Here is a 24,787-nt window from a genome sequence, read left to right as displayed (position 1 = left end):
TTGCCAAGGAAAAGACGCAGATACTGAGAGTCTTTTTATGAAGCTGAAGGGGGGAGCATCTGAGTTAGCAAACACGAGGGCCTCCAAGCAACAATCCATACAGCTGAAAAGGGAGCTAGCCGAAATTCTCTGGGGAATTGGAGATACCTCTACTCCCCTCTGATCTTCATTAATGCCTTGTAGCAGCAGTGATAAGTGGAAGAGCAGTAGCACACTTCTGTCTCACGTAAAATATTTAGAGAGAAATTGCTGATTAACCACTGCTGCATTTGGAAGTCCATGTCCCTTCTTCCCTGCCCGGCAGTGACTGAGTTTCCACAGGCCTGCATCACTTGCTCCTTACGGTTTGGGACGGGTTCCTTTCTTATCTCACCCCCACACTCCTTCTCCACCCTCCCGGCAAAGCGACGGGGCAAGGTGACGCCGAAGGAGCCCTGAGATGTCACCTGCCGCGGGGCGGCCGATGGCGGCAGCACCGCCGCGGAGGAGCCGGGCTCAGGACTGCGTCCCCGGCGGGGCAAGCTGCGAGCCAGCCCGGCCCTAGCCCCGGCCTCGGCCCCTGAGAAGCAGCCCCAGGCCCCGGTGGCCGCGGCGGGGGCGGTCCCGGGGCGGCGCTGCAGCGCGGAGCGGGCCGCGGTCAGCGGCGGAGGGAGGCGGGCGCCGGCTCCTCCTCCTCCCGCTCCTCCTCCTCCTCCCTCGGCGCCGGGGTGGGCTCGCCCGCGGCAGCCGGGGTGTGGTGTCCTGCCGTGCCGTCCCCGTGTGCGATGGACTGGCAGGTGCTGACCAGGGAGCTCTCCCTCTACCTGGAGAGCCAGGTCCGCGTGGGCTTCTTCGGCTCCGGCGTGGGCTTGTCCCTGGTACTGGGTTTCGGTGTCGCCTACGCCTGCTACTACCTCAACAGCATCGCCAAGGTGAGCGGGAGGGCAGCGGGGCGGGCGGGCTCCGCAGGTGTCCCGCCGATGGGGACAGCCCCGAAGGTCACCGCGACCCACCGCCCGCAGGCGAGGGGATCGCACCTGAAACGGCTGGGGGGGAGGGCAGGGCTCTGCGGCCGCACTGTCCTCCTCAAATCCTCGTCCGTCCCCTGGAGATGCCGGCCCGGGGTCCCGACTGGCCGAAACCCTTCTCGAAGCCCACACGGGCCCGGCAGCGCAGCCTCCCCGGCCGCCGGGGCTGCGTCTTCCGCAGGGGCCGCCGGTGACCCCCGGAGGCCGCCGGCCTGCGGTGAGGGAGGGCTCCCCTGGTCCTGCTCCGTCTGGCAGGGGAAGGGGCTCTGGTCTCGGCAGTCCCCAAAATGCATTTGTACCAATTGGAGAGCTTGGCCGGGTGCCATGCTTTGGAAAGGGAGGTTAGGAGACTGCCCTGCACAACACAAACCCGACCTACTTGGTTCACTAACAGGGCAAGCGATCAAGTAGTTTTGCTGCCCTTGTGTCCCCGTCGGTACCATCCTAAGTACCTCTGGGGGCACCATGGCAGCGTTCTGGAGGCTGGAGCACTCTTGGGCATCTCCTCATCAGCAGTAGTTTTACAGATGAATTAGGCAATCGCAAATTACTTGGATACAGTGAGCCTGACGAGATCTGAAGTGGCCCCCTGGTGAGAGCGCCTCGTTGAATGCGAAATCAATTGAAAATACGCATATCAAAAGGGTTTTGACCGTCGAGGCCCTGAGTGTTGCCACAGTCCTTCAGAGAACCGCTGGGAACATAGCCTTCCTTTTCATAGAGAAGAGAGTACTTGATTTTGGTGAGAGGAGAAAAACGAAGGGAGGATGTGCCATTACAGCTGTTTATGTGGAATGGTTTTTCTCAAAGCAAGTGTTATTGTCCTATTAATGCTTGTATGTTGAGGAGTCATTGTGACAGAGAGGTATAAGAAATATAGTTGGTAAAACCTGAGCTGTTTGGAATACAGGGACTTTTCCTTGTTAATTGGTAAACAAATGGAAACTGTAAGCAAATTGTCTACATGCAGAGCATTATTAGAGAGGAGGAACCGATGCACTTGTGTACTGTAGAATGAGATGGGAGGAGAAGCATCCTACCAGGTTAAAAAAGGTACTGCGGTCAAAGTGCGTGCATTAATTAAATGTCATTTTTGTGTGGTCCAAGAAAACAGACTTGGTAAAACCTTTCTTGTTTACTAAGAAACAGCACGATTTTAATATGTCAGTAAAGATATAATGCTGGTAAAATTAGAGATAGATATGTTATTAGAAATGGGTAAGGAATCCATTATGCTTAATGGGTTTCACTTTTTGCTTGGGCATTTTGGCATTTTGTTTGGTTTTCATTTACTTCTCTCTGTACCATTAAAGGTAAGAGCATTGCAAATGATTATATGAAATAAATTAGTTCACTGAGAGAGGATTTAAATAAGCTTTATTTCTTTGTTTTTTAATTTATTTTAGAAGAATGTCCATGTCTGACTGTAGTCTCTTTTCCTAGAAACCCCAGCTGGTGGCAAGCAATGACCGTTTCTGCCGCTTTCTCGAGGAATATTGCCCTGTTGTGACAGAAACTTACTATCCCACGATTTGGTGCTGGGAAGGTCGGGTGCAGACACTCCTGCGCCCCTTTATCACATCTAGACCCCAAGTACAGTACAGGAAGTAAGTGCCTTCATTCTGGAAAGTGATTGATTTGATATCCAGCTGTTCTCTTACTCTGTGTCACACCCACTGTCTTTGCTCAAGTTCGTGCCTGGTTTTTCTTTGCTTTATGCCCACCTTTACAACTTTGTCATAGACTTGGAACTACCTTTATCGTGGATTCAATATGAAGTAGGTTTGAAAGGTCAGTGTTCCCAAATGGCCCTATTTTAGTTCAGAGTTTTGTAGCACTGAAATATGGGTGACAGTATAGGAACTGATGTGGTTATATGTGCACAGGTTTACACAGTGGATGAGGTGTTAAAAGACCTCTGGAGGTCAGCTATTCCAGCTGCCCTGCCTTAGCAGGGTCACCCAGAGCCAGTTGCCCCAAATCATGTCAAAATAGCTTTTGGATTTCCAGAAGGATGGTGACTGCATGATACCCCTGGGCAAATTGTGCCAGTGCTCGGTGGCACACTCTTTATTTCCTGATATTCAGAGGCCACCTCCCATGCTTCAGGTTGGGCCCATTGCCTCTTGTTCTGTCAATGGGCAACACTGAAAGGAGCCTGGCTCCACCCTCTTTGCACCCTCCCTTCAGATACGTAAACGCATTTCTAAGTTCCCCTTGAGCCTTTTCTTCACGCTGAGCAGTCCCAGTTGTCCCAGCCTTTCCTTGTAGGAGATAGGCTCCAGTTTGTTCATCATCTTTGTGGTCCTTTGCTGGATTATCTCCAGTATGTTCATGTCTGCCTTGGACAGAGCTGGACTCAGTATTCCAGTGCTCCACAGTGGGGCAGGATCATATCCCTCAATCTGCTGGCTATAGTTCCTCCTAAGCCTCCACAGCCTCCAGACATTTGGCCATCTTTACTGCAAAGGCACATTACTGGCTCGTGTTCAACATGGCGTCCACCAGGAGCACCCTCAGGTCCTTTTCTGCCAAGCTGTTTTCCAGATGGGCAGCCTCTCCTGGTACATGGGGTTCTTCCTTCCCAGGCCCAGGACTTTGCACTTCCCCTCATTGAACCTTGTGAAATTCCTGTCAACTCATTTCTGCAGCCTGTAGAGGCCCTCTGAATGGCAGCACAGTTACTTGGCTTATCAAACATTCTGGTGTTCGAATGCCATAATTCTTCAAAGGTCATGCTGTCACTGTATCTGTCCATAAAACCAATACATTTTACCTTAACCATAGCACGGCCACATTCAGCCTTGTTTTGAATATACAGAACTTCTGGGATTTCCAGAGTAACTTTTACCTGTGGAGTTTTTGTGTTATGTTCTTTCATGCCTAAGAGGCATGCCTAAAGAGGCAACATTTCCCTCAATCTAAGAGGGGAAAAATCCCTTATATTTATTTTTTGTCCTCAGCTGATCTCTTTCACACAGAAATGAGACTTAGTCTGGCAAATGAGGCATTTGGCACAAGACCTAAGGAGAGGGACTTTTATGTGCCGGAACCTGGATGCAACACAAGTTGTTTCAGCTCTGCTTGCACGGTAGAATAGATTTAGCATTTAGCAGCTTCCCTTAGTTTTAGTAACTAGGAAACATTTCAGTGGTATGGCCATGTCTACTTCTTCTAGTCCTTCTTGTACACTTTTATTTCAAGGGTTTTGAGAAAAGAAACATAGTTGCATGGAGCAGTGCTTATTTTGCACCATTTTAGATTGTGTTGGCAGTACTAGCAGTGCATCTACTTCCCATTACTGAAAAAGGGCAAAGCTGAGCTAATGAGTCCAACAAGGCTGGTCACCTTTGAAATCTGCAGTAGTCACTACCAAGAATTTCAAAAGAAAAATCAAATGCCAGGTAGGCTTATATTTCAGCACTTTCCACACCAACTCCCTCGAACCGTTAAAATATGAATATATTATATTTTATCTACATGTTTGGCTATCTCTTCTCTATTTGGATAACTGCTTTTATAAATTATGAAAGTAAAGTAGCACTTTATCTGTTCAAATTTCCAGGAAGTGGGAAGATTTGTATGTTTCAAAAAAAAAAAAAACACGAAACTTTTTTGTCATTGTTTAATGCATGCATGTGTTCCAGAGATATTACAGTATTTGTTGCATTGTTAAGATATATGCTATAAGAGTGCATTCTAGCACAGTTTGTAGTGATACGGGGTGAAAGATGCCGTAGTGTGTGTCTGTGTTCTGCATGTTTAAAACATAACCATCCATTATATGTTCTACTTCTTTGGATGAAGAGGGAAAAAAATTGTGGTAAATGCTTACAACATTACCCAGTGTGCTATCAAAAGATTCTTAGATGATTCAAAGGAAATCTGCAGTACACAAAATTGTCTGTATAAAACTCAAGGCAGTGCCAAAAATCCATTAGTTACAAGCTTCCAGTACATCAGCAGCAATTTATGAAAGGCCATGTCTTCATTTACTGACTTAATTTACTGAACAGGAATTACCCTGCAAATTGACTGTTCTAACTCTTGTCAGCTGTAGGTGTAACTCTTTCTGACTCCAGACATGCCTAATCAGGTGGCACTTTGAGTATTACAACATAATGAAAAATGCAGAATTCATACCTCTTAATCTGTAAACTGCAAGTACTCTTAATAGCATGTATGTATTTTTCAATCTGATCAGTGTTGTCTTAAAATGTACCTTTCAGTGAGCTCATTAAAACAGCAGATGGAGGACAGATTTCGTTGGATTGGTTTGATAATAATGACAGCTCATACTATCCTGATGCCAGCACAAGACCCACTGTCCTGTTATTGCCTGGCCTGACAGGAACAAGCAAGGAATCCTACATTCTTCATATGATCCATCAAAGCGAAACACTGGGATATAGGTACTGTTGTTTTTCATTGCTGCTCATTTTGCTGCCTCTGGTAGGATCCAGTATCAGTATGTATATGTATCAGATGCTATCCTAAGGCAAATGAGATCTGAATACAGTAGTTTATGTAAGAAAGTGTTATTAGTAATAATAATCATAGTGGAATTATATAACAGGCAGTACATTAGTATCTACAGATGTGCCCCAGAGATTGCAGTGAATGCCAGCTAAGTCTGCACAGGGCTTTGCTGCTGCTTCTATAGTTATTATATCATATTAGATGGTAACCTTTACACTTTCTAGAGAAAGGGTTTGTATTCAGCTCCAAGAAGACTTGTGTGGATGGGTTGCTGGCAGTAGGCCTTGGAGGAGGTCAGCTTCTGAATGCCAAAATTGCTTGATTCAGCAGCCTCAAATTCCTGGGTGCAGAAAGGAGAGCTAGCCTACTGTTACTGATGGCTTTTGAGGGGGTCTGTCACCTCTTCATTGTCACTGTGTAATTTAGTTTCATTCTTAAGGCTTCTGGTCAGATTTGGGTAAAATAAGTGGATTAGTCGACAAGTAGACTCCTTTATGTAACCATAATGCTGCTGCTGCACATTAAAATAAGTCATTGTTCCAGGATCTGTATTTGGAATATTAGATTTTGTCTTTGCAGATTGGCTTCTGGTGCTGACTCCAGTAAGTTCTTCGAATATGTATATATTAGCTTTTATCTACGTGTTTGGCTATCTCTTCTCTATTTAGATAACTACTTTACTAAATTATGAAAGTATTTAATAGTTCAAAGTACTTTTTAAATCACCTTAAAACTTAGCAGTAAAAAATATCAGAGGAAAACCCTGAAATCAGCAACTTGTTACTATTAATTTTTAAACTGGAAGTTTTATATGCATGTCATCCCCTAAGGGAAGAAGGTAGAATATTATAAAGTGGAGCTTTATGTCAGATTTCAAGAGAATGCTCTAATTTTGTTTTTAAATAGCAACATTTGATAAAAACATAAAAATAAATATTCTTTCATGCCTTTAACCTATCTAAGTATTTATATTATTTAATAAAATTATTTCAGTGAGATGGTAGAAGAGCAATAGAAAAGTAATATTTATTGAGAAAGTATGGATTCTTAAATCATGGTAATACTGCTAGAAGATTCAGAGACTCCCACCAAGAGAGAGAGACCAGAAACTTCTGTTGTACCAGATTAAAAAACAAAAACATTCCCAAGAACCTGCAACAGATCCAGCTGTCATTATTATTTTGACTTGGCTCATTTCTTCCAATTTAGTAGAATTATGTAGCCTTGGGGGATGTCTACACACGGATCTCGGACATTCTTTTTTCAGAGCACAGCTTTAGGCTGGGCCCTGCACTGTCAGAGCTCATTGCAGAGTGCAGGCAGGACATGTCTGTACCACCTTCAGCTAAGCCTTGGGGTTCTCACCCTGCAATCTGACCTGGACAAATCACAGAGCTCTGGTAGTCCCACTGACCTCAGTGAACTCCATTTTGGTATAAAGCTTGTTCCACACAGGTCAGCCTCTAGGATCTGTAGGTCTGTAAATATTTATGTGCTGAACTTATTCATAGATGTGGCTCATTTTCCTTTATGCGCTTTCATTTTTTTGTGTGCTTAAGTTATCTCTTCTGGTGAAATTAACAATGTGAACAATTGAATTTACTGTCTCAATTTTTAGATGCGTGGTTTTTAACAATCGGGGAATTGCTGGCGAGGAGCTTTTGGTAAGGATGCCTTCTAAGATAAACATCTCTCACTTATAAGTGGTAATTATGAAATCATTTGTGCCTATTTGTACAGTTGGATTTAAATGAGAGAAACTCAGAGCATGGGTTGAAAATGCAGAGAAGATAATTCAGCCATCTGGTAGATCAATCATGTGCCAATATTAATTTTTTGTTTTGAAACCCTAGAGGGTCAACTGGTCAACACACAATTTTTTTTGAACATTTAATTTTAGGAAATTATTCAATTAATAATATCTGTAACACTAAAATGAACATTCCTTACATTTCCTTTCCAAAAACATTGCAGTATCTAAAATGTGCACAACTCTGCTCAATCATTGCAATTTTCTCCCCTTGATTTAACATACATATCCAGATATAATACACTGTAATTTCTTTCCCAGTTTAAACTATATTTTTGATGTGGTTAAAAAGATGTGCCATTAAAATTGATCCATACTACATGTTAGTAAATTAATGAACCAGCTTTACATGGATAGAAGTAGCCTGAAAGTTAAATGCGTTCTTGTATTTTTCTCAGCAATCATGACACAAACTCAGCTACAGAGGACATTTTTTTTGGGGACAGAAACATCATGTTGGCTTAGAAATAACTGGCCATTCCTCAGATGAAAAAAATCTTGAAGCTAAACGTTTTTTGCAGCTAGGGACAAGGCATGATGAAATATTGCTGAATAAGCTTTGTTTTTTCATATGCGTTCTGTTGACAATTCTGCAGCTGGAATGAATGTGCATAATACTCAGTATTGTTTAGCATTTTTTTAATACCCTGGTTTCAAACTTTAAAAAGCTCAGAATGTTTTTCCATAATCAGATAAAGCATTTCAATGCAAATATTGCCATGTTAAGAGTAGTTTTCTGCATACTTTTGGAGATGGATCTACAAAGCAGTTTTGTGACACACAAAGTCCTTATTGATGAATTTCTGAAACATTTAGAGAAAAGATCCCTTGTTTGGATACATTGTGTGTATTTTACTGTAATCGGATTTACATCTTTAAGCTTTATAAGTTCTTGTGGTGCAGCAAACCAGCTAAAATTGTCACATTTTCTGCAAAGAGGTTTCAACACTTTAGTATAAAATCGCTACTTAATGAGTCTGAAGCATAGTTAAGCACCACAGTAGAAGTTAGTTATGTAAGCAGTTCTTTTTCTAGTCACTTTAAAGATAGATTCAAATTTGCAACAAATAATAGTTACTTAAAGAATACTGTACTCATTGATTCTTGAAAGCTATTGTGAATTATTGCTCTGGAATAATCAAATATCATATTGACCACAGCCACTGTGAGCTAAGATGGTATTTTAAAATATCTTCATACAAAGTGTAAATAGCTAAACATTAAACTGTCTGGAATTACTTAAATTTAAAACGGATGCTATATCTTTAGTGTTATAAATTTTAATCAAATACACTTTCACTTAAAATATATTAGATGCTACTTACCAAAAATAATTTATTTTTCCTTGTAAGGTTGACAATTTAATTAAAATAAAACACATTCACACTGTTTATAATGAATAGGATGTTAAACAGTGAAGAGTGATTAATGTGGATGAGAAATGGAAATGCAACATAAATGGAAATTAAAAACGTGTTTAGTTTTAATTATCTAGATTTAGCTTTTCTTTCCATTTCCTCATCTGTGACGTCAACATTTCAATATTCTTGTTAAAGGTGTTCTAAGTAATTAGTTTAGTGTTGTTAAAATCACCCACAAATAGCTAGGCAGTTTAACTGAAAGCAATTAAAAAAACACCCTTGAAATCCATTGTTCCTTCAGGCAACAGAAAAGTTCCATTCACTCATAGTTATGTATTTTTATATTTAGTGTTAATGTGTCACTGAATTTTGGCAGTTCAGCCAGTACCTATAGTTAAGTCCAGGTCACTAACATGTTCTGAGCAGCTCTAAAGTTAAAAACTTTATTTCTCTGTAGATGAGGTCTGGATAACACCATTAGAAAAAAAAAAACTCATGTCACTGATTCTTATGGTGCCTAAATGGACTTGTCTCCCTCAAACTGCTCCAGATAGTCCCTCAGGCTGGGCTGTTCCTGGTATCTGTGCAGGAGAGGCTCAAAAGTTGTGCTTCTCCTTCAATAGCAGGGAAGTGGTTAACCAAATCTTACCCAAAGGGTTACCAGACCTGGTGCCAGCAGAAGTCATTCCAAGTCTCAGTTCAGGATTTAAAGAGACACTAATGATGGATAAAGAACAGATAATATATGTTTCATTGCTTTAGTTAATTGAATAATTTGCTAAATTAAGTAAACCACACTGGAGAATTTATTGACCTGTTTATTTGGTTGTGTTGTACATAAAATCTAAATATGAGTTAGTTTTCAAATGCTGGCCGGCAGAACTTGAAATCTAATGCTCTTTTTTGCATTTGAATGTGGGTGAATTTAATTTCCTTTTCTATATACTACAGCCTTTATAATGTTTCTATTTCCTTGGGGTATTTTAAAAATATCAGTGTCTATCTAGTTCTGTCTAGTTTAGCACATTGTTCTCTCTTCAGATTTTGTCTAATGACCTGGAGGTTGCAGATGCTGAAGATACCTGTCACTGCTTTTACTTTGTAATGATAACAAGTATAACTCCTTCCTTCACCTCCTTGTGAAACGTTCTGGATTTCTATTTGCTATATAGTGAAGCTTCACAATAAATGCTAAATTTATCTTCTTATATAATGATCCACTGTTCAGTTTGCTTTGTCCTTAAAGGATAATACAAAAGCTTATGATGGCATTTTTTTCCCTCTTGACTCCTTACAGACACCAAGGACTTACTGTGCAGCTAACACAGAGGACTTAGAGACTGTTATTCATCATGTGCACAGCTTGCACCCCTCAGCTCCACTTATGGCAGCAGGTGTTTCTATGGGAGGGTAAGGTTGTGTAACACAAGCCTCAGCTTAACTGTGATCATAAGACTGGTGTAGCCTGATTGTAAATTATTACTCTGGAATACTTGGATTGCTTACTGACCTGCAAGCAAGTCGGGTTTCTCTCCAACAGTTAGTATGCGGAAAACTTTTAGAAACTTCGTATCATTGAGGCTTTGCCTCTGTGTTAGGGAAGGCTGAAATTGGCAAACATTTAAAAACTGGGGGGAGAGGGGTGGAGAAAGACAGGAAACAATGACAGGCAGATTGACAGCCAAACAGGCAATACAGTCTTCGGAAACTAGGGAGGCTGTCTTCAGAACAGAGGGATATAAAATAGGATCTTGAGCTAATACACCATGTTTCATAGCAACCTCTGGCAATAAGATTTTTCTTCACTCTGTATTCTGCAGTGTGTGGGTAGGTTAGGCTGGAAGAGGTGTGGATATCTGCTCTGTCTGGCTCAGAAGCAAGAAGCGGTATTGTTCAAACTGAAATGGATTGGTAGAGCATGTGGTGTTAAGACTTGCTGTGTCCTGGCTTCTCTCCAGAAAACACAGTGAGAACAATGATAGCACAGTTTCTTAGGAAAAAAAAAACAGTGCTAGAATCTAGCAGAAATATTCCAGCAGCTTCTTTAACAAAAATCGTAGCAGAGGAGACTTTTCCGTAGGAATACTGCAGACACAGTGGTAACTTCCTGAGACTTCCCTTTTCTCTGATAAATTTTGTGGGGGATGGGCAGATACAGCCCACATACATTGATATTAATATAGATTACTATATATTGACATTAATCTATCAATGACTTGTAGGAGCTTTGAGATAAATACATATTTGTTCAAGACTGGTATTTTTTGCTTTTTTGTAAATCTTTAGTCACTAGGTTCCCTGTTCTGTTGAACAGTAGTTCCAGGAGGGAAAAAGGCTAGTCAGCTTAACTTCAATTCTTTAGGAGGATCCTCTGGGAGCCATTTCCAGGCATATGGGGAATAATGGTGACTGTTTTCATCAAGGACAAAACATGGCCAGGTGATCTGATTGCATTCTATGAGGAGATGACTGGCTTCACAGATGAGGGGAAAGAAGACAATGTTGTTTGTTCTGGAGATATTGTTTGTTCTGAGTCATCTTTTGCACCAAAAGACTTACAGAAGCTGTTCTTGCTGCAGAAACCTTTCCCTTGTCTTCCACATCCCTTGCTTGTTCCAGCTCCAGCTGAACTTCATTTTTCCTAACTGCATCCCTGCATGCTTCGGCAGTGACTGCTTTCCCAGGTAGATGACCTGTCTTCCACCTTAAGGATACTTCCTCCCTGAAATTGGTCAGAAGGGTTTTTTTCCTCCATGTGGTCTTCTGCTACTCTTGCTCAACTTCCTGCATATCAGAATGTATCACACTTCTGCTTTATGTTTGGTTATCCTTAAAGTTCCCTTTGCTCATCAGGGCCATCTGATGCATTTTTAAGATGAGAAGTAAGTGGGTAAATGAAAGCCAACTCTCTCCAGTATTATAATTCTGCTGCTTACTTTACCCACTTACTTCTCATCTTAAAAATCCACTATCAAATAATCTCAGTGGCCAAGACTGTTCTCTACCTGACCAGTTCTTCCTTTCATATGAACAGCCGATCCAAAGAATATTTTTCCTATTTAGATCCTTGATTATATATAAAAATATTGTCCTCAACACTCTCCAGAAATCTGGTCTGCTTGTGCCTTGCTGTGGCAGTTGATGCTGGGATAGCAACAATTCCCTGTGCCTGGCAATTATGAAGGGCTGAAAGTGTGGTAGAAGCTGGCAGTTCTGAGACTGGTACAAAAGGCCACATCAGCCCTTAGTGTCATTTGTCCTTGGCTTATCCAAAATACTGGCAAAGTCTGTTACAATGGCACAGGGAATCTGTGTTGTGTACCTGGTTTATATGTAACCAGCATCACTGGGCAATTTTAGGCAAGGTGTTCCATCTCCCCCCTCCAATATGTTTTTAAAATCCTGAACCAAAACCAGAAAGCGTATGCTTAATTGTACAGAACACTGGAATAGTCTATAATCATCTACATGAGAACTGTTTCCTTGCTTCAAAATTAATTGGAGCATTGCATATTTAAAATTAAGCAGGAGCAAGGATCTCAACAGGGACATACTGCAAAAATCATCCACTTGTCTTAAGCTTACAGGAATTTTTTATCATCTATTGCTTTTCAGAATTTTCTGAATAGTCAGATAATCTATATTAGACAGATTTGCCCCAGTTAAGAATTAAAATAGATGCTCACTTCACAGACATATATAAATGTAAATGAAAGACCACCTGTTCTACTATCTTCTGTAGGTATTATTGTGGAAAAGGAGTTCATTTTGTAACATAAAGATTCCTATGCCTTCTCTCTACCACATATTCTCTGTGAATTCTGTTAGGGAAGTGCTGCTTCTGCTACTGCAACTTTTTTGGTTGGTTTACTGGACTGCCATCCTATGACATGGGAGGTAGTGCAGAGGGATAAAGTCTCTGTGATGGAAGACTGGTTCATAATGTCTTTGCTAAAGGTTGCTGTCTCCGGAAGTACAGTAGAGCCAAGGTAAAGAGTGTGGCAATCCAGGGAGATAACTTAATGTTACTAATCAACTGCAGTTGTTTGTGTTGAAGATCTGGAATTAAAATGCTTGTTGGAAACTTTATGGTCTCAGGCAATAAAGTAAGACTTAGAGCTTTTCCTCCAGTAGTTTTGTTTTACTCTCTTCGTGCTGTTTTATTTTTTCTACATTTGAAGGGTAGATACTTGTCAACTCCCCCCTTTTCAACTCAAGTGAACATTAGTAGTAGAGACTGTAAGTTGCAACTGGTCAGAAAGACAAGACCTGAGCCATTTATTTGGGTCATAATTTTGTTTATCTAGTTTTTTTCATTATCCAAGACTTGATATATTTTGTGTTAAAGAAGAGCTATGTTCTTTCTTATGTGTGAGGTGGGGGAATGGCACTACCTTAATCTCAGAAGACCTCTTCATAGTGAGGCAGGTGTGCCAGGGCCAGCTTGCGTTTGTCAGGCACACAGATCAGGTTTATCACATCAAGGAGACCAAGAGCTTGTAAGATGATAAAACTTACTAACACTTGGGAATACTTGTTCCATGAGTAAGAATCATTTGACTTTTCCCTCCCTTTAGTGATTTAAGTAAGACTAGTAACTACATTTCTATTTCTAAATGCACTCCTACTCACACCCTACCCTGTTCCTCTCTGATAGTGGAGAAAGTAAACTTCATGAGTCATATGTTGATTAGGTGACTGCCTTCTGGGTGTACTAGGCACAACTGTAGGACTCGTACAAGAAACTATAGAAAAACAGACAAAAACATGGCTGTTACATTTACTCTAAATTGAAGCAAATAGTTTGATAGTATGTATGTTTCTGTTTTTCATTTGTAGCATGCTTCTTTTAAATTACCTGGGAAAAACTGGCAGAGACACTCCTTTAATGGCAGCTGCAATTTTCTCTGCGGGTTGGAATGTTTTTGAATCTATAGAATCTCTGGAGAAGCCATTAAACTGGCTTCTTTTCAACTATTACTTGACCACTTGTCTACAATCCTCTATCAGCAGGTGAGTTGCCTTCTGAACTATTTAGCAAGGTGGAAGGATTTTAAGATGAGATGGAAAAGAGGTATAAAAAAATTGGCAAAATTAATGCTGTAAGACCTCTAGTTGTTCTTTGTGCATTATTTGGTAAGTTTTGAAATTGGAAGATCTTTCCAAGAAAGTTTGTCATCAATGTGACTAAATTTATATGCTTCTCAAGGGACTCACAACAAGCCCAATTTACTTCTGTGTCTATAGATTAAGTAAATGGATTTTTAAAATTTTTAGACTTGTACATATTCACTTTGAGTAGATTTGCATATATAATAATTTTTTAAGTTGGTATTGGCTGCAAAAGCACAGAAAGACCTAGTTCATCATTGGCTTTATAAAACCAGGGTGTATTTTGTATTCTCAAATATTAAGTTCTCTTATCTTTGGCATCTTTCTCATGGCTTATGCAGATTTTTACTATGTTGCTGGATGTACCTGCATATGGATGAACAATTATTCTGGTCTTGGATTCCACATTATTCATATGATAGAAAATTAAAAACAAGCAAGTTACACAGTTACTTCTATAAACGTATCTGTAAAGCAGAGAACTTCTACATTTGTTTATATAACAAACATACAAGCCCTCAAATTTTTACATTCTTTTTAGGCATCGACAAATGTTGGAGAAATTATTTGATATGGATCTTGTGATGAAGGTATGTGAAATTGTTACTTCTGCTTGAGCTGGATGCTGTTTTCCAAATGCTGACATAGTTCCCTATTTGAATTCTGTACTTCAGGCTAGAACTATTAGAGAATTTGATAAGCAGTTCACTTCAGTCATGTTTGGCTACCGTTCAATTGATGATTACTATGAAGATGCTAGCCCATGTCGCAAGCTGAAGTCAGTAGGAATTCCAGTGTTATGTCTAAACTCTGTGGATGATGTTTTCTCACCAGGTCATGGTAAGTTTAGGCTTTTTAAAATATATTTATCTGTATATGCAGTCATTAAGACAAAGCACATAGGTTTGAGAATAAACTCAGACCTATGTGTAGAAGTGTATTTAAATGTTACTTGCATGTAGGATCAAAACTTCCATGGAGGGCTCAGTCTTGCACATATAAAACAGATGATGATGGAGAGACTTGATTAGTGCAGAAGTATATGGGATGGCCTCATTAGTCATTAGTGGAGTTTTTACAGTCAAAAGAAAGAAAGAGGCACATTTAGGATGTGAGTTTTCTCACTGTAAGAAAGATACCAGATGTAGTGCCCTCTCAGAAGCGCCTGTTTCTGTTACCAAGTAGGAGGAGAACCCATAAAAAAGGAACTTGGATTCTGATGTCATTCTGTCTGGATGTAGACATTCAGAATTCAAACTGTAAACAAGTGGGTTTTTTTAATTGCCATTCTTTGAGTTCCCTACAAAGAATGTGTGGGAGTTTCTTATGTTTGAGATGATATGAAATCCTCATCTGTTGATCTCAGAGTTGCCTCCTGTCCCTGTAAATTAAAAGTAAAAAAAAAAACAACTAAATTATATTAGTTACATCTAATCTTGTAGGCCAAAATCTAGGGTAAGGAAAAAGATGCACACAAGGTGAGCTCCTAGATGGAGGCAGGTTGAAATGAATAAGAACCATCAACATCAGCTAAGCAACAGGCTGAAAACTCCATTTTCTATTTTCTTTCTGTTTCATGCCAAACATGTGGTCATTATGAACATTTTTCTTTTCCTCTGAAAATCAAAACCCCGTTGCTAACTATTCTGAAAATATATGCTTGTTCCTGTGGTCTGTTTATTGGTTATAGCTTCTGAGAAGAGAAGGAGAACAAAAGCTAATGTAGGAGAAAACCACTAAAATGAACAGCTGTTTGAGGCAACAGTCTTCAGCAATGAGCACCTGACACCTTTAAAATGTAGTTTATACAGCTGATTTATTTCAGGGAAGTTTTCTTCTGCCACCACAAGTGGAGTGAGATTGTTGCAGAATGAGTCATGAAACCAAAGTGAGCAGGCAAACAGATCAGAACAACAAGCAGAAATTAAAGAACTGGAAGGGACTCTTTGTGTGTACTGTTTATCTGTGTGCAGATGTACAATACGTGCAAAAACATGCACACATGTTACTATTTATAGTTTGAAGACCAGTTGGAGACAAATGTTAGAGACATAAAAAGGGCTGCTCCAGTAGATTGCACTAGAAAAAGTCTGATTTTTTCTTCTCTAGAACAAAAAGCATCCATGCTTTGCATGAACAGTGTAAAGAGGTGACAGACACCTAGTATGAGGGGAAAAAATGGTGACTCTAGATTAGCCAAACTACCTATCCTTTACATTGGCCAAAACAGAGGCTTAAAAAAAATAAGGTCTGGGTAAACGTAGCAGTATTAAAGTGGAATACTGTATGTAACTTTAAAAAATTGCAGTTCAAAGGCTTTCTGAAACAGAGTTAGTCCCTTCGTATTTATTTGCTCTGTGGGATTTTTTTTCCTTGAAATCAGACAGTTGCTTGTTCTCTCATAAGCTTATAATGGCCTGAAAATGAGAATGGATGGGCTGTGACCCTAAAATCTATGTCCAAATATAAAATCTGGCTAGTGATTCTGAAGATAATTTTAATAGGTCTTAGGACTCTGGACATGACTTTCCCCATAGCACTGCAGGGAGTTCATCTGCTGTGCCTTGCTTCTTTCACAGAGTATCTGAGAGAGGGAACAATGGCTTCACCACTTTGTTTAGCATTAGGTGAGTTTGTGGTTTCTGCCTAAAGTTAAGTAATAACTGTGGCAGGGTTTACCTAGTTGGCATAGTGACAGCAGCAGTAAACCAGTCAGTGTGCCTCAATTCCTGAAATAATTTGTTAACCTTTCCCAGCCCATTATGACTGGGACTGGGACATTTGTTGCCTAGATAAAAAATAGTGCAGATACTCCAGCCCCCTTCTATCTCCAGCTCTCAAGAGCCAGCTATTGATCTGGCCCTATGACATTCAATCTGAACACCAGAAAACACTATTTTACTGTAAGAGTGGTCAAATGCTGGCATAGTTGGTGTGGTCTCCATCTATTGAGATACTCACAACCTTATGGGACACAGCCCTAGAAAAGCTGCTGTTGGTAACCCCCTGCTTGAGCAGGAGGTTAGACTAGATGATCTCAAGAGGTCTCTGTGATGTGTAGTTTGAGTTCTCAAAGATTGAGTCCCCTTAGAGTACAGCTGTAGTAAATCAATCCTTGAAGCTCTTTTGTTAAACTAACAAGTCGTGGTGAACAGTGGTATGGCTGTTTGTGTAAAATTAGGTATCTAAACTATTGTGAGGATGCCTTAGAAGTCTTGACATGTAGAGGGGGGTGAGGTAGAACACCAGTACTTCTGAAACAAGAAGTGATAAGAGTCTATTGTAATGACTGTCCATCTTCTCTTAAAACTCTGACAGTAACCAGTCTTTCTCCATGAAGATATTTGGGTGGTTAGGCATTCATTTATTCCTTGTCCAGACAGTTAATGCTGTTAGCTGTAAACCCTTGTACTTGTGGAGACAAGTTTACCTCAGAAAGGGCCACCAGGACGATGCTGATTTCCTGCTAATAGCATGACTCTCTTATTTCTGTCTATCCTTGGCTCCCTTTTCGTTTGTGCTGTGTACCCTCAGTAGGAATCGTTGTGCTGGCAGGAGACACAGAGCACCCCAATTAGCAGCCTGGGATTTATGTCTGCTACCATTAGTTAATGGAGTTTGTCGATCTTGACATCTTCTGTGAGGTGTTTTAAGTTAGCAAACATTAAGGGCTGGTGTTACTCTCGGAGGTGACTTTATTCTGGCAAATGGCATTTTTTTCTAACTTAAAAACTTCTATGTGTGGACACACAGAAGCCTGTGGCAACCAAAGGCAGTTTCCACTCACAACTGTATCATGGATTCAAAGCCACAAAATTCATACTCATCCAAACCCCAGCCTTTTGTTAACTTTGGGGACTGGTTATTTCACGCCTCATTTCTCCCAGTAATACTTACCAGCTTTTAAGCTACCTTCCAGTTCTCTTGTAGATAGCTGTAATTTCCAAGAGCTGGGAAACTGGCCTAGAAAACTCACCAGGGAGAAAGCTGTGCCAGAATTCTTTTGTATTTAAATAGTTTCCATAAAGCCAGGCACATCTATCTTACAGTAACAGAGCTTGAGGGATACTAACCGAAGTCTGCTTTGTCACTACATATTGTGGACCTAAAGAGACACTTCCCTTAAAAAGTGCAGATGCTGCCTCAGTTGCTTGTTACTACCTGATCATTTCTTCTCATGTGCTTTTTGGTAAACTTTGTACTTCCCAGCAGTTATTTTTAAATATATTGTGAAAATGTGCCATTTGACCTCAATCCAGTATTATGAAGAAGCAATCAATTTGCAGTCCTTCCTTAATGTTGCTGTTTAAAGTTCACAGAGCTTGGCAGCTGATGTATCTGTAGTTTAATTCTGGAATGCAATTCTCATATTGCATAATACTGACTAATGAAAACAAATGCTTTCTTCATTGCATGGCACTTCTCTCACCATAACATTTAAACAAACCACTGCTTCAGGAAATATGTAATAAAGCCAAGTCAAGCCCTTGTATTTTGTAAATGTGAAAAATAAATCAGGAAGATGGTGTGATAGCATTCATTATCACTGTCACATTTAACTTTTCATCTGAAGTGGCATTTTTCTCTGAAGAGACTTTTTAAGCAGTGTATTAGGCATCTGACTTGAATTTCACCGTACTAAGGCTTAGCTAATTGCTGCCGATGAGCATTGTGCCCGAGCTGGAAGCCTGCCCTTGGAGCTAGGTACCATGCCAGCTCCCTCCTGATCCACTGTGACAAATAAGTGCATGTCTGAGCTCAGTTATATATATTTTATTGAACTCTCTGAAGCTTTTGTGTCCCCCTGAATTCACACTTGAATTGTTTTAGGTGTTAGTGTACATCTGTTATGTAAAAGAGCACAGTTGAATGCAGTTGTCAGAAGAGACCAAATGACCAAGACAGATAATAATTCAGTTAAAAGTTTAAGGAACAGAGAGAAATCAAACAAAAAATGGAATGTCTGACAGCAGTGACTTATATGTTTTTTCTTTTGTTCTTTAAGAAAATAGTAACTTCTGTTTGGCAAAGAATGTACAACAAATTGGTTTTGAATGAAGTAATTCTGCATATAACTATTCACATTGTTGTTCTGTGATCACAAATCAGGTCTGTGCTTGCTGGATCAAACAGCAGTACAGATTTTGGCCAAAAGAAACTCAAGTACAAGGTTATGTGTGGAGAAAAATGAACAGTGGTATCTTTTGGCATGCAATCCTATCTCCTAGAACGCATACATCCAGTGCTCCATTCATCTCCCTTTTACATTGCAAAATTTACTCTGTTGCATTGTGGTTTTATTTACTGGATGGCTACCAGTCCCTAGGAACAGCCTTGAGAAAAGTACCACGGCACTGCCAAGCATCATTTGCATTTTGGCACTGAGGAGCAACTCAATTCTCTTCTGAGAACCTCCAGAGCAAGAAACTCTGTTGGGGAGGAGTAACATAGATAAATAGAAGGAATCTCAGGATGGGGAAGATGACATTTCTAAAGACCTGCATGTGGCTTGCACCTTTCCAGGCATGGAAAATAACCAGCATCCTAGTGCAGGACTGGCAGGCTTCCAGGAAAGAGCCACTGTAGCTGTGTGGAGGCAGGCAGCACGTGGCACCCACTACAGTATTGCCAACCAGTTTGGGAATGAATGACCACCAGCAAACTGATTTGGGAGCTATGATTACACTGGCAACCTCTGAATGACAGACATGCAGAGGTCATGGGGAGATTGGTGGCCTGTAAGGCTTCCCCAGCTGGGCTGGCACAGTAGAGGAGACATTTATTATGATCTCCTTTTTATCCCCCAGCAAAGCAGTTTCTTATCAGGAAGGGACATTCTCCCTACATATTGCGACTAGTCTGCCAAACTGAATGACGCTCATGTTTTTGCCTGTTTAGTGAGTGAAGAGGTATGTTCATGCCAGTTAGCAGCTGATCCTGAATCTCTTACTACTGATGTGGTTCTCATGCCTATCTCTGATACTTGGAGGTCAATCTGTCTCTCCTCACATATTCCTTCTCATGCCCTTGCACAGAAGCCTGTTTATTAGTCCCCTCAGTGACCAGGCAGACAGCTGCAGAACAGGTGTGGGAAGTGTGATTCATTGCCTGAAGCAGGCATGGGGTTTGTGTCTGATCCCCAATTCTCTCTTGGGATTCTGTTTAACATGGACCACAGACTACTGGAGTGAAGAAGAGCAGATGGCTTGGTACAGATAAGTGGGGAAATTTCTATGCAGTCAGCAGAAAGTGATGTGAATTGCAGCCACTCTCTTTGTACATGGCAATGTGTTCCTCCACAGAATCCAAAAGAGGCAGATCAGAGATTGCTGAGCAGATTAACTCAGGCAAAACTCCAGACAAGCACGTGCTGAGTCTGAAAATGATGCATGTGTTGGATTGCAAGAAATAACACATTGTTTTCTGCATCCCATGTTCTCAGCATGTGCTATTCCCCAGTCTAGGCTTTTACATCACTGACTTTTTAGTCTGGCCGCAGTATTGCTTTAAAAGGGCCAGATCCTGCATACAGTATTTTCAGTTTTCCAACTGAACAAAAGAAAAGCCAAGGATTTCTTGTAGAAACAGTAAGAAGCACAGTTTCTTTCTCCTAGTAAGGAATCAAAATCACTTAGTAAATGCTGGAATCTACAAACTACTTAGATGCCTGCAATTTTTAAAGGAGGGAAAGAGTGGAAGAAATGGATAGCACTGAGTAGCAAAGAACCTCACATACATGGCAAGAGAGCTCCCATTGCTCTCTGCAGCTCAGTTTGTGCTCCCCCAGGGTATGGTCAGGTACCTTATGTTATAGGCAAGGAGTTTGTAACACACCTTGACAACAGACACTAACCCAGCTGTGCAGGCAGTTGGTTTTGCATCCGTGCTGAGGCCCTGAAGTGGAACAGAGCGTGTCGTTCCAGGCACTGCTGGTAGGGATCTCTGAGGCACAGGCTGCTCCCCTGGCTCCACAGGTCCAGTGCTTCTGCCCTGATCTATTTTAAGTTGCACAGCTGTTCGCCACAGTCATTGCACTCCAGTTCTCCTGTGATTTACTCTGGCTGGGGGTCCTTTTTTGGCTAAGCAAAGGGTTACTCTGCTCCTACTCCAGTTGCTGAAAATGAAGGCAAACTGGCATCTCAAGGACACAGCTTGAGTTTGCCAGCACCCAAATGAAAGTAAGGAGCACACCTATGCAGAGATAGAGACTATTGAAGGATAATGACCTTTGAGACAGCAAATATATAAAGGGGTAAAGGAACAGACTCCTAGAAACAGGAATGAGTGGAAGGTGTCTCTGAAGGAAGTGCAGTCAGAAAGGGATGTGAACAACTGAACATGGCCAAAATTGAATCTGATTCAAAAATACTTTAAAGTAAATGAAGAAGTAATATAAATCTTGTGAACAACTTGCTGCTTAGTGTTGTAGTGACAAGGCATTTTTAGTTGAGCAGTATATGACTTAAAAACAGAATTATTTTCTTGTCATAACCTTTTTTTAGACAACACAGTGAAACTGCTACTATTCCCTTCTTTGGACACAGCTTTTTTGTTTTGCTATTGCTTTTTCTGTCAATCTTGAATAACCAAAAATCTGTACGATTTTTATTTTTTTCTGTTTCATAAAGTTTTTACTTGAAAACTGGAAATTTGAAATGCATTCTTTACTGAAATGTGCTGAGATTTCTGCTCCTTCAGATGTCTACTTAGCATACCTAAAACTCCAGAGGAATTTGCTTAAATAACTTAATTTTTATAGATCAGTGGTGTTTGCAGTCTTCATGTAAAGCTGCGCTGCTGTGTTAGCCAGTTCAAATGATACCAGGGTGATCCCATCACACCAAGTATCCTTTGTAAAGTCATATGCTTCCTCTGGTGTCAGTCTGTGCTAAGTGACCTCTATTTTCCTTCAGAAAGGGAACTGCCCAGGTGGTGAAATTGATTAAGCCACACATCTATGCAGAGTCAAAATAGGAGGTACTGAAGCCTCCCTCCTACACATTTCCAGATCAGTGCATATCTCAGATGTCATTCACTGATGACTTTAGGCTAATTGTAGGCCATTGCCACCTCACAGAAGGCTGACTGTGGCTGCCTCTATTCAGATGTTGGCATTAATATGGGGAGCTAGATTAGGGTGCTAATCAGATCAGGAAAACTAACCCAGCAAAAGAAAAATCCTTCTACTATCCAGTCTAATAATCTATATTCTAAAATAATTTCTAGCAGTCACTATTCAGTAGAGAGCCACTAATCTCCTGGGTGGCATGGATCAGCTTTCTGTGTCCTTATACCCTTGTTTGCCCCTTCTTCTTTCTCTGTTTACCTTGTGTCTTAGATTATGGGCTCCTCAGGGCAAGAACCATCCCCCAGTGTGTTTGCATGGTGTGCTCTAAACATGCAGGTGTAAACATATGGCAGATCAGATATAATGTAATCTTTTATATTAGCTGATAGGATATCCTACAGACTAAATCTTACCCTGACATTAAAGGTTCTGTGGAGTCTCACACAATTGCAATTGAGGTCCCAGTTCATCAGCTTTTCTAAAGTTGAATATTGCAATAACAGTTAAAAATTAAGAGGTCTGATCGTCCTTTTACTTAAACTATTTATAGCAAATCCTAAATATGCATTAACATGGGTGCTGTTCCATCAGTGTGAGTGAAAGACAGATGAAGCTGGAATTTTTACAGCAGCCAGGGGAAAAAAAATCACACAGTTAAGGTGAGTTAATGATGAAGAGAAAAATGGTTTTTAATACAGCTATGGTTCTAAACCCTGATATTTAAGTGAATATTAAGTAATACATTTAAGTGTACATTAATGTTGTACCTATTTATTCGTACATAATATGAGAAATGTTTAAGAGAAGTTTTTCAATGGCTGGCATTTCATAAAAGGTAAAGGACTTAAAATGTTTTTTCCTCCCTTTTAGCTATACCAGTAGAAACTGCCAAACAAAACGCAAACGTAGCTTTGGTTCTGACTTCATGTGGAGGCCATATCGGTTTTCTGGAAGGAATATGGCCAAGGAAGTGCACTTACATGGACAGAGTCTTCAAGCAGTTTGTGCAAGCTGTGTTTGAGCATGGAAATAAAATCTTTAGCATGTAGCTTTGGACCACTGTAATAGCACAGTGGCACATTCTGACAAGGGCAGTTAAGCTTAGTGCACAAATTTTAACTCCTGTAAGCCAGCAAATGGATAAAGTCTATTACTACATGCAAAAATATTTTTGCCTAAGATTTTGTAGCAAGAAATTAAATATTATGTTGTCACTTTTATATTTATTTTTAATATGCCTTACTAAGAATGACTTTAAATGAAACAGTGTTCTGCATACATCAAATTGCACTTAACCAAAACTATCAAGTAGAGAGATTATAATTCCTCAGGATTTTAATTTAAATCAGTATGTATTTAGGAGACTTTATTTAGATGGCTTTTATTATTAGAATGGCAATACTCAAAAGAGCTTATATTATCCTGTCACATATAGTACCACTTGGCCCATTCCTTAGAGCACTAAAGGTGAAAATATTAAAATACTACAACAAAAGGAGGGATCAAATAAAAGTACTGATTCTTCAAATAAGTTGAAATTTCAGCATGTTATTCCACAGCATTAGACTGATATCTGCTTTTGCTGTTCTGCCCTGAGAATATTCAGATTTAGGACTGTTTATTGTTTTTTAAACTATGTCAATGCCATACTTGTCTTACATGGTTATTTTTTAAAGAGCTAATTTATAGTGTTTACATATAACCAAAAGATTCCTTTAAAACAGTACTGTAATAACTTATGTAATTAAAAGACATTTTTTGCATTTCAGAGTTTATGTAAAGCTGGGTGTTGTCACATAAGTAAGTAACACATACTTCATATAACTGGTAAACTTGGTGATTGAACCTGCTATGTTTATATTACCTTGCAAGAACATTTCCGTTTTAAAGAATAAATATTAGAGCATCAAGAAATTATTATATAATCTGCTTTAGATTAAAAAAGAAAAATTCAAAGCTTTTGTCTAATATCATTTCTGAAAAGAATGGAACAAACTGTTTAAAGAAAGTTGGGATGGAGGGTCATAGTCGTGCCTCTGGTTTGTTTATTTGGTCATTTGTCACCATGTTGGCAGTAGGTTGCCAAATCACTGGAGCCACTGCAAACCAACTTCTGCCCTAGCAGCTGACAAGTTGTGAGGGTGGCCAAGGCATCGCGGTTCTCCTGAGCCCTGACAGAGTGACAGCCGGTGTGCAGAAAGGACAGTTGGACAGAATGGATTTTGAAACTACTGGGAAGCCCTAATTTAGGGCATACTGAAATTTAGAACAGGCCCTTAAGCAGCATCTCTGGAGCTGCCATCTTTTGCTGATCACTGATTTGGCCTAGCCACGTACAAGAAGTCAGGAAAGATGCCTCTGCATTTTTATTTTTATCTTTTGAGCGGGGTCAGTACAAATAGAAAATACAGCTAAAAAAAGCAAGTCAGGTCTTTTGTCTCAAGCAGTACGTGAACACTCCTCTTGCAAAGCATGTTTCCTAGTAACAGCAAAGGAAGAACAAAAATACTTTTTGTCTTTAGAAAAAGAAATTAGGACATGCTATACAAGAGCTGTTTTGTAAGGTAGACTGTTGAATTAAGAAAATTAAAAAGTGTTTCAAGTTTTGACTTTTCAAACAGGCACTTCCCCAAATAATGAACTCTTATTTTTTCTCTAGTAAGAAAAATGAGGAAAGTGACTTGCAAAAGCAAAATGAAATTTTTTGCATGCTACTACAATACAGAAAAATAGCATATTAGTAGGGTGCCTTATTTATTCTTGTATTCATTTCCAGGTTTTATGTTCATGAAAAAAAAGAGCAATAAACAGTGTATTTAGTGTTATATTTGTAAAATTGTTTAGGTACAGTACTGTTCAAATTTCAGCATACAGTATTAATAAAAATAAAACCACTTACATTAAATCACACCTTACCATTTAAATAAAAGTATTATGATTAATGCCAGAA

The 24,787-nt window shown here is 40.0% G+C and overlaps 1 protein-coding gene across 1 annotated transcript; it reads left to right on the top strand.

The window, feature by feature from the left end:
- The first annotated feature begins 689 nt into the window (after positions 1 to 689).
- ABHD3 (abhydrolase domain containing 3, phospholipase) lies at positions 690 to 24,787 on the top strand. Its single transcript, XM_059466752.1, has 9 exons — positions 690 to 911; positions 2,451 to 2,614; positions 5,237 to 5,419; positions 7,105 to 7,150; positions 9,955 to 10,067; positions 13,497 to 13,670; positions 14,311 to 14,359; positions 14,444 to 14,609; positions 22,708 to 24,787. The coding sequence occupies exons 1-9, from the start codon at positions 765 to 767 to the stop codon at positions 22,884 to 22,886; spliced, it is 1,221 nt and encodes a 406-aa protein (XP_059322735.1). The 5' UTR covers positions 690 to 764; the 3' UTR covers positions 22,887 to 24,787.

This window comes from Ammospiza nelsoni, chromosome 1 (assembly GCF_027579445.1).
Source record: "Ammospiza nelsoni isolate bAmmNel1 chromosome 1, bAmmNel1.pri, whole genome shotgun sequence".
Lineage (NCBI taxonomy): Eukaryota > Metazoa > Chordata > Aves > Passeriformes > Passerellidae > Ammospiza > Ammospiza nelsoni.
Note: the sequence above shows the minus strand (reverse complement) of the source record. Positions and strands in the feature narration are given on the sequence as shown.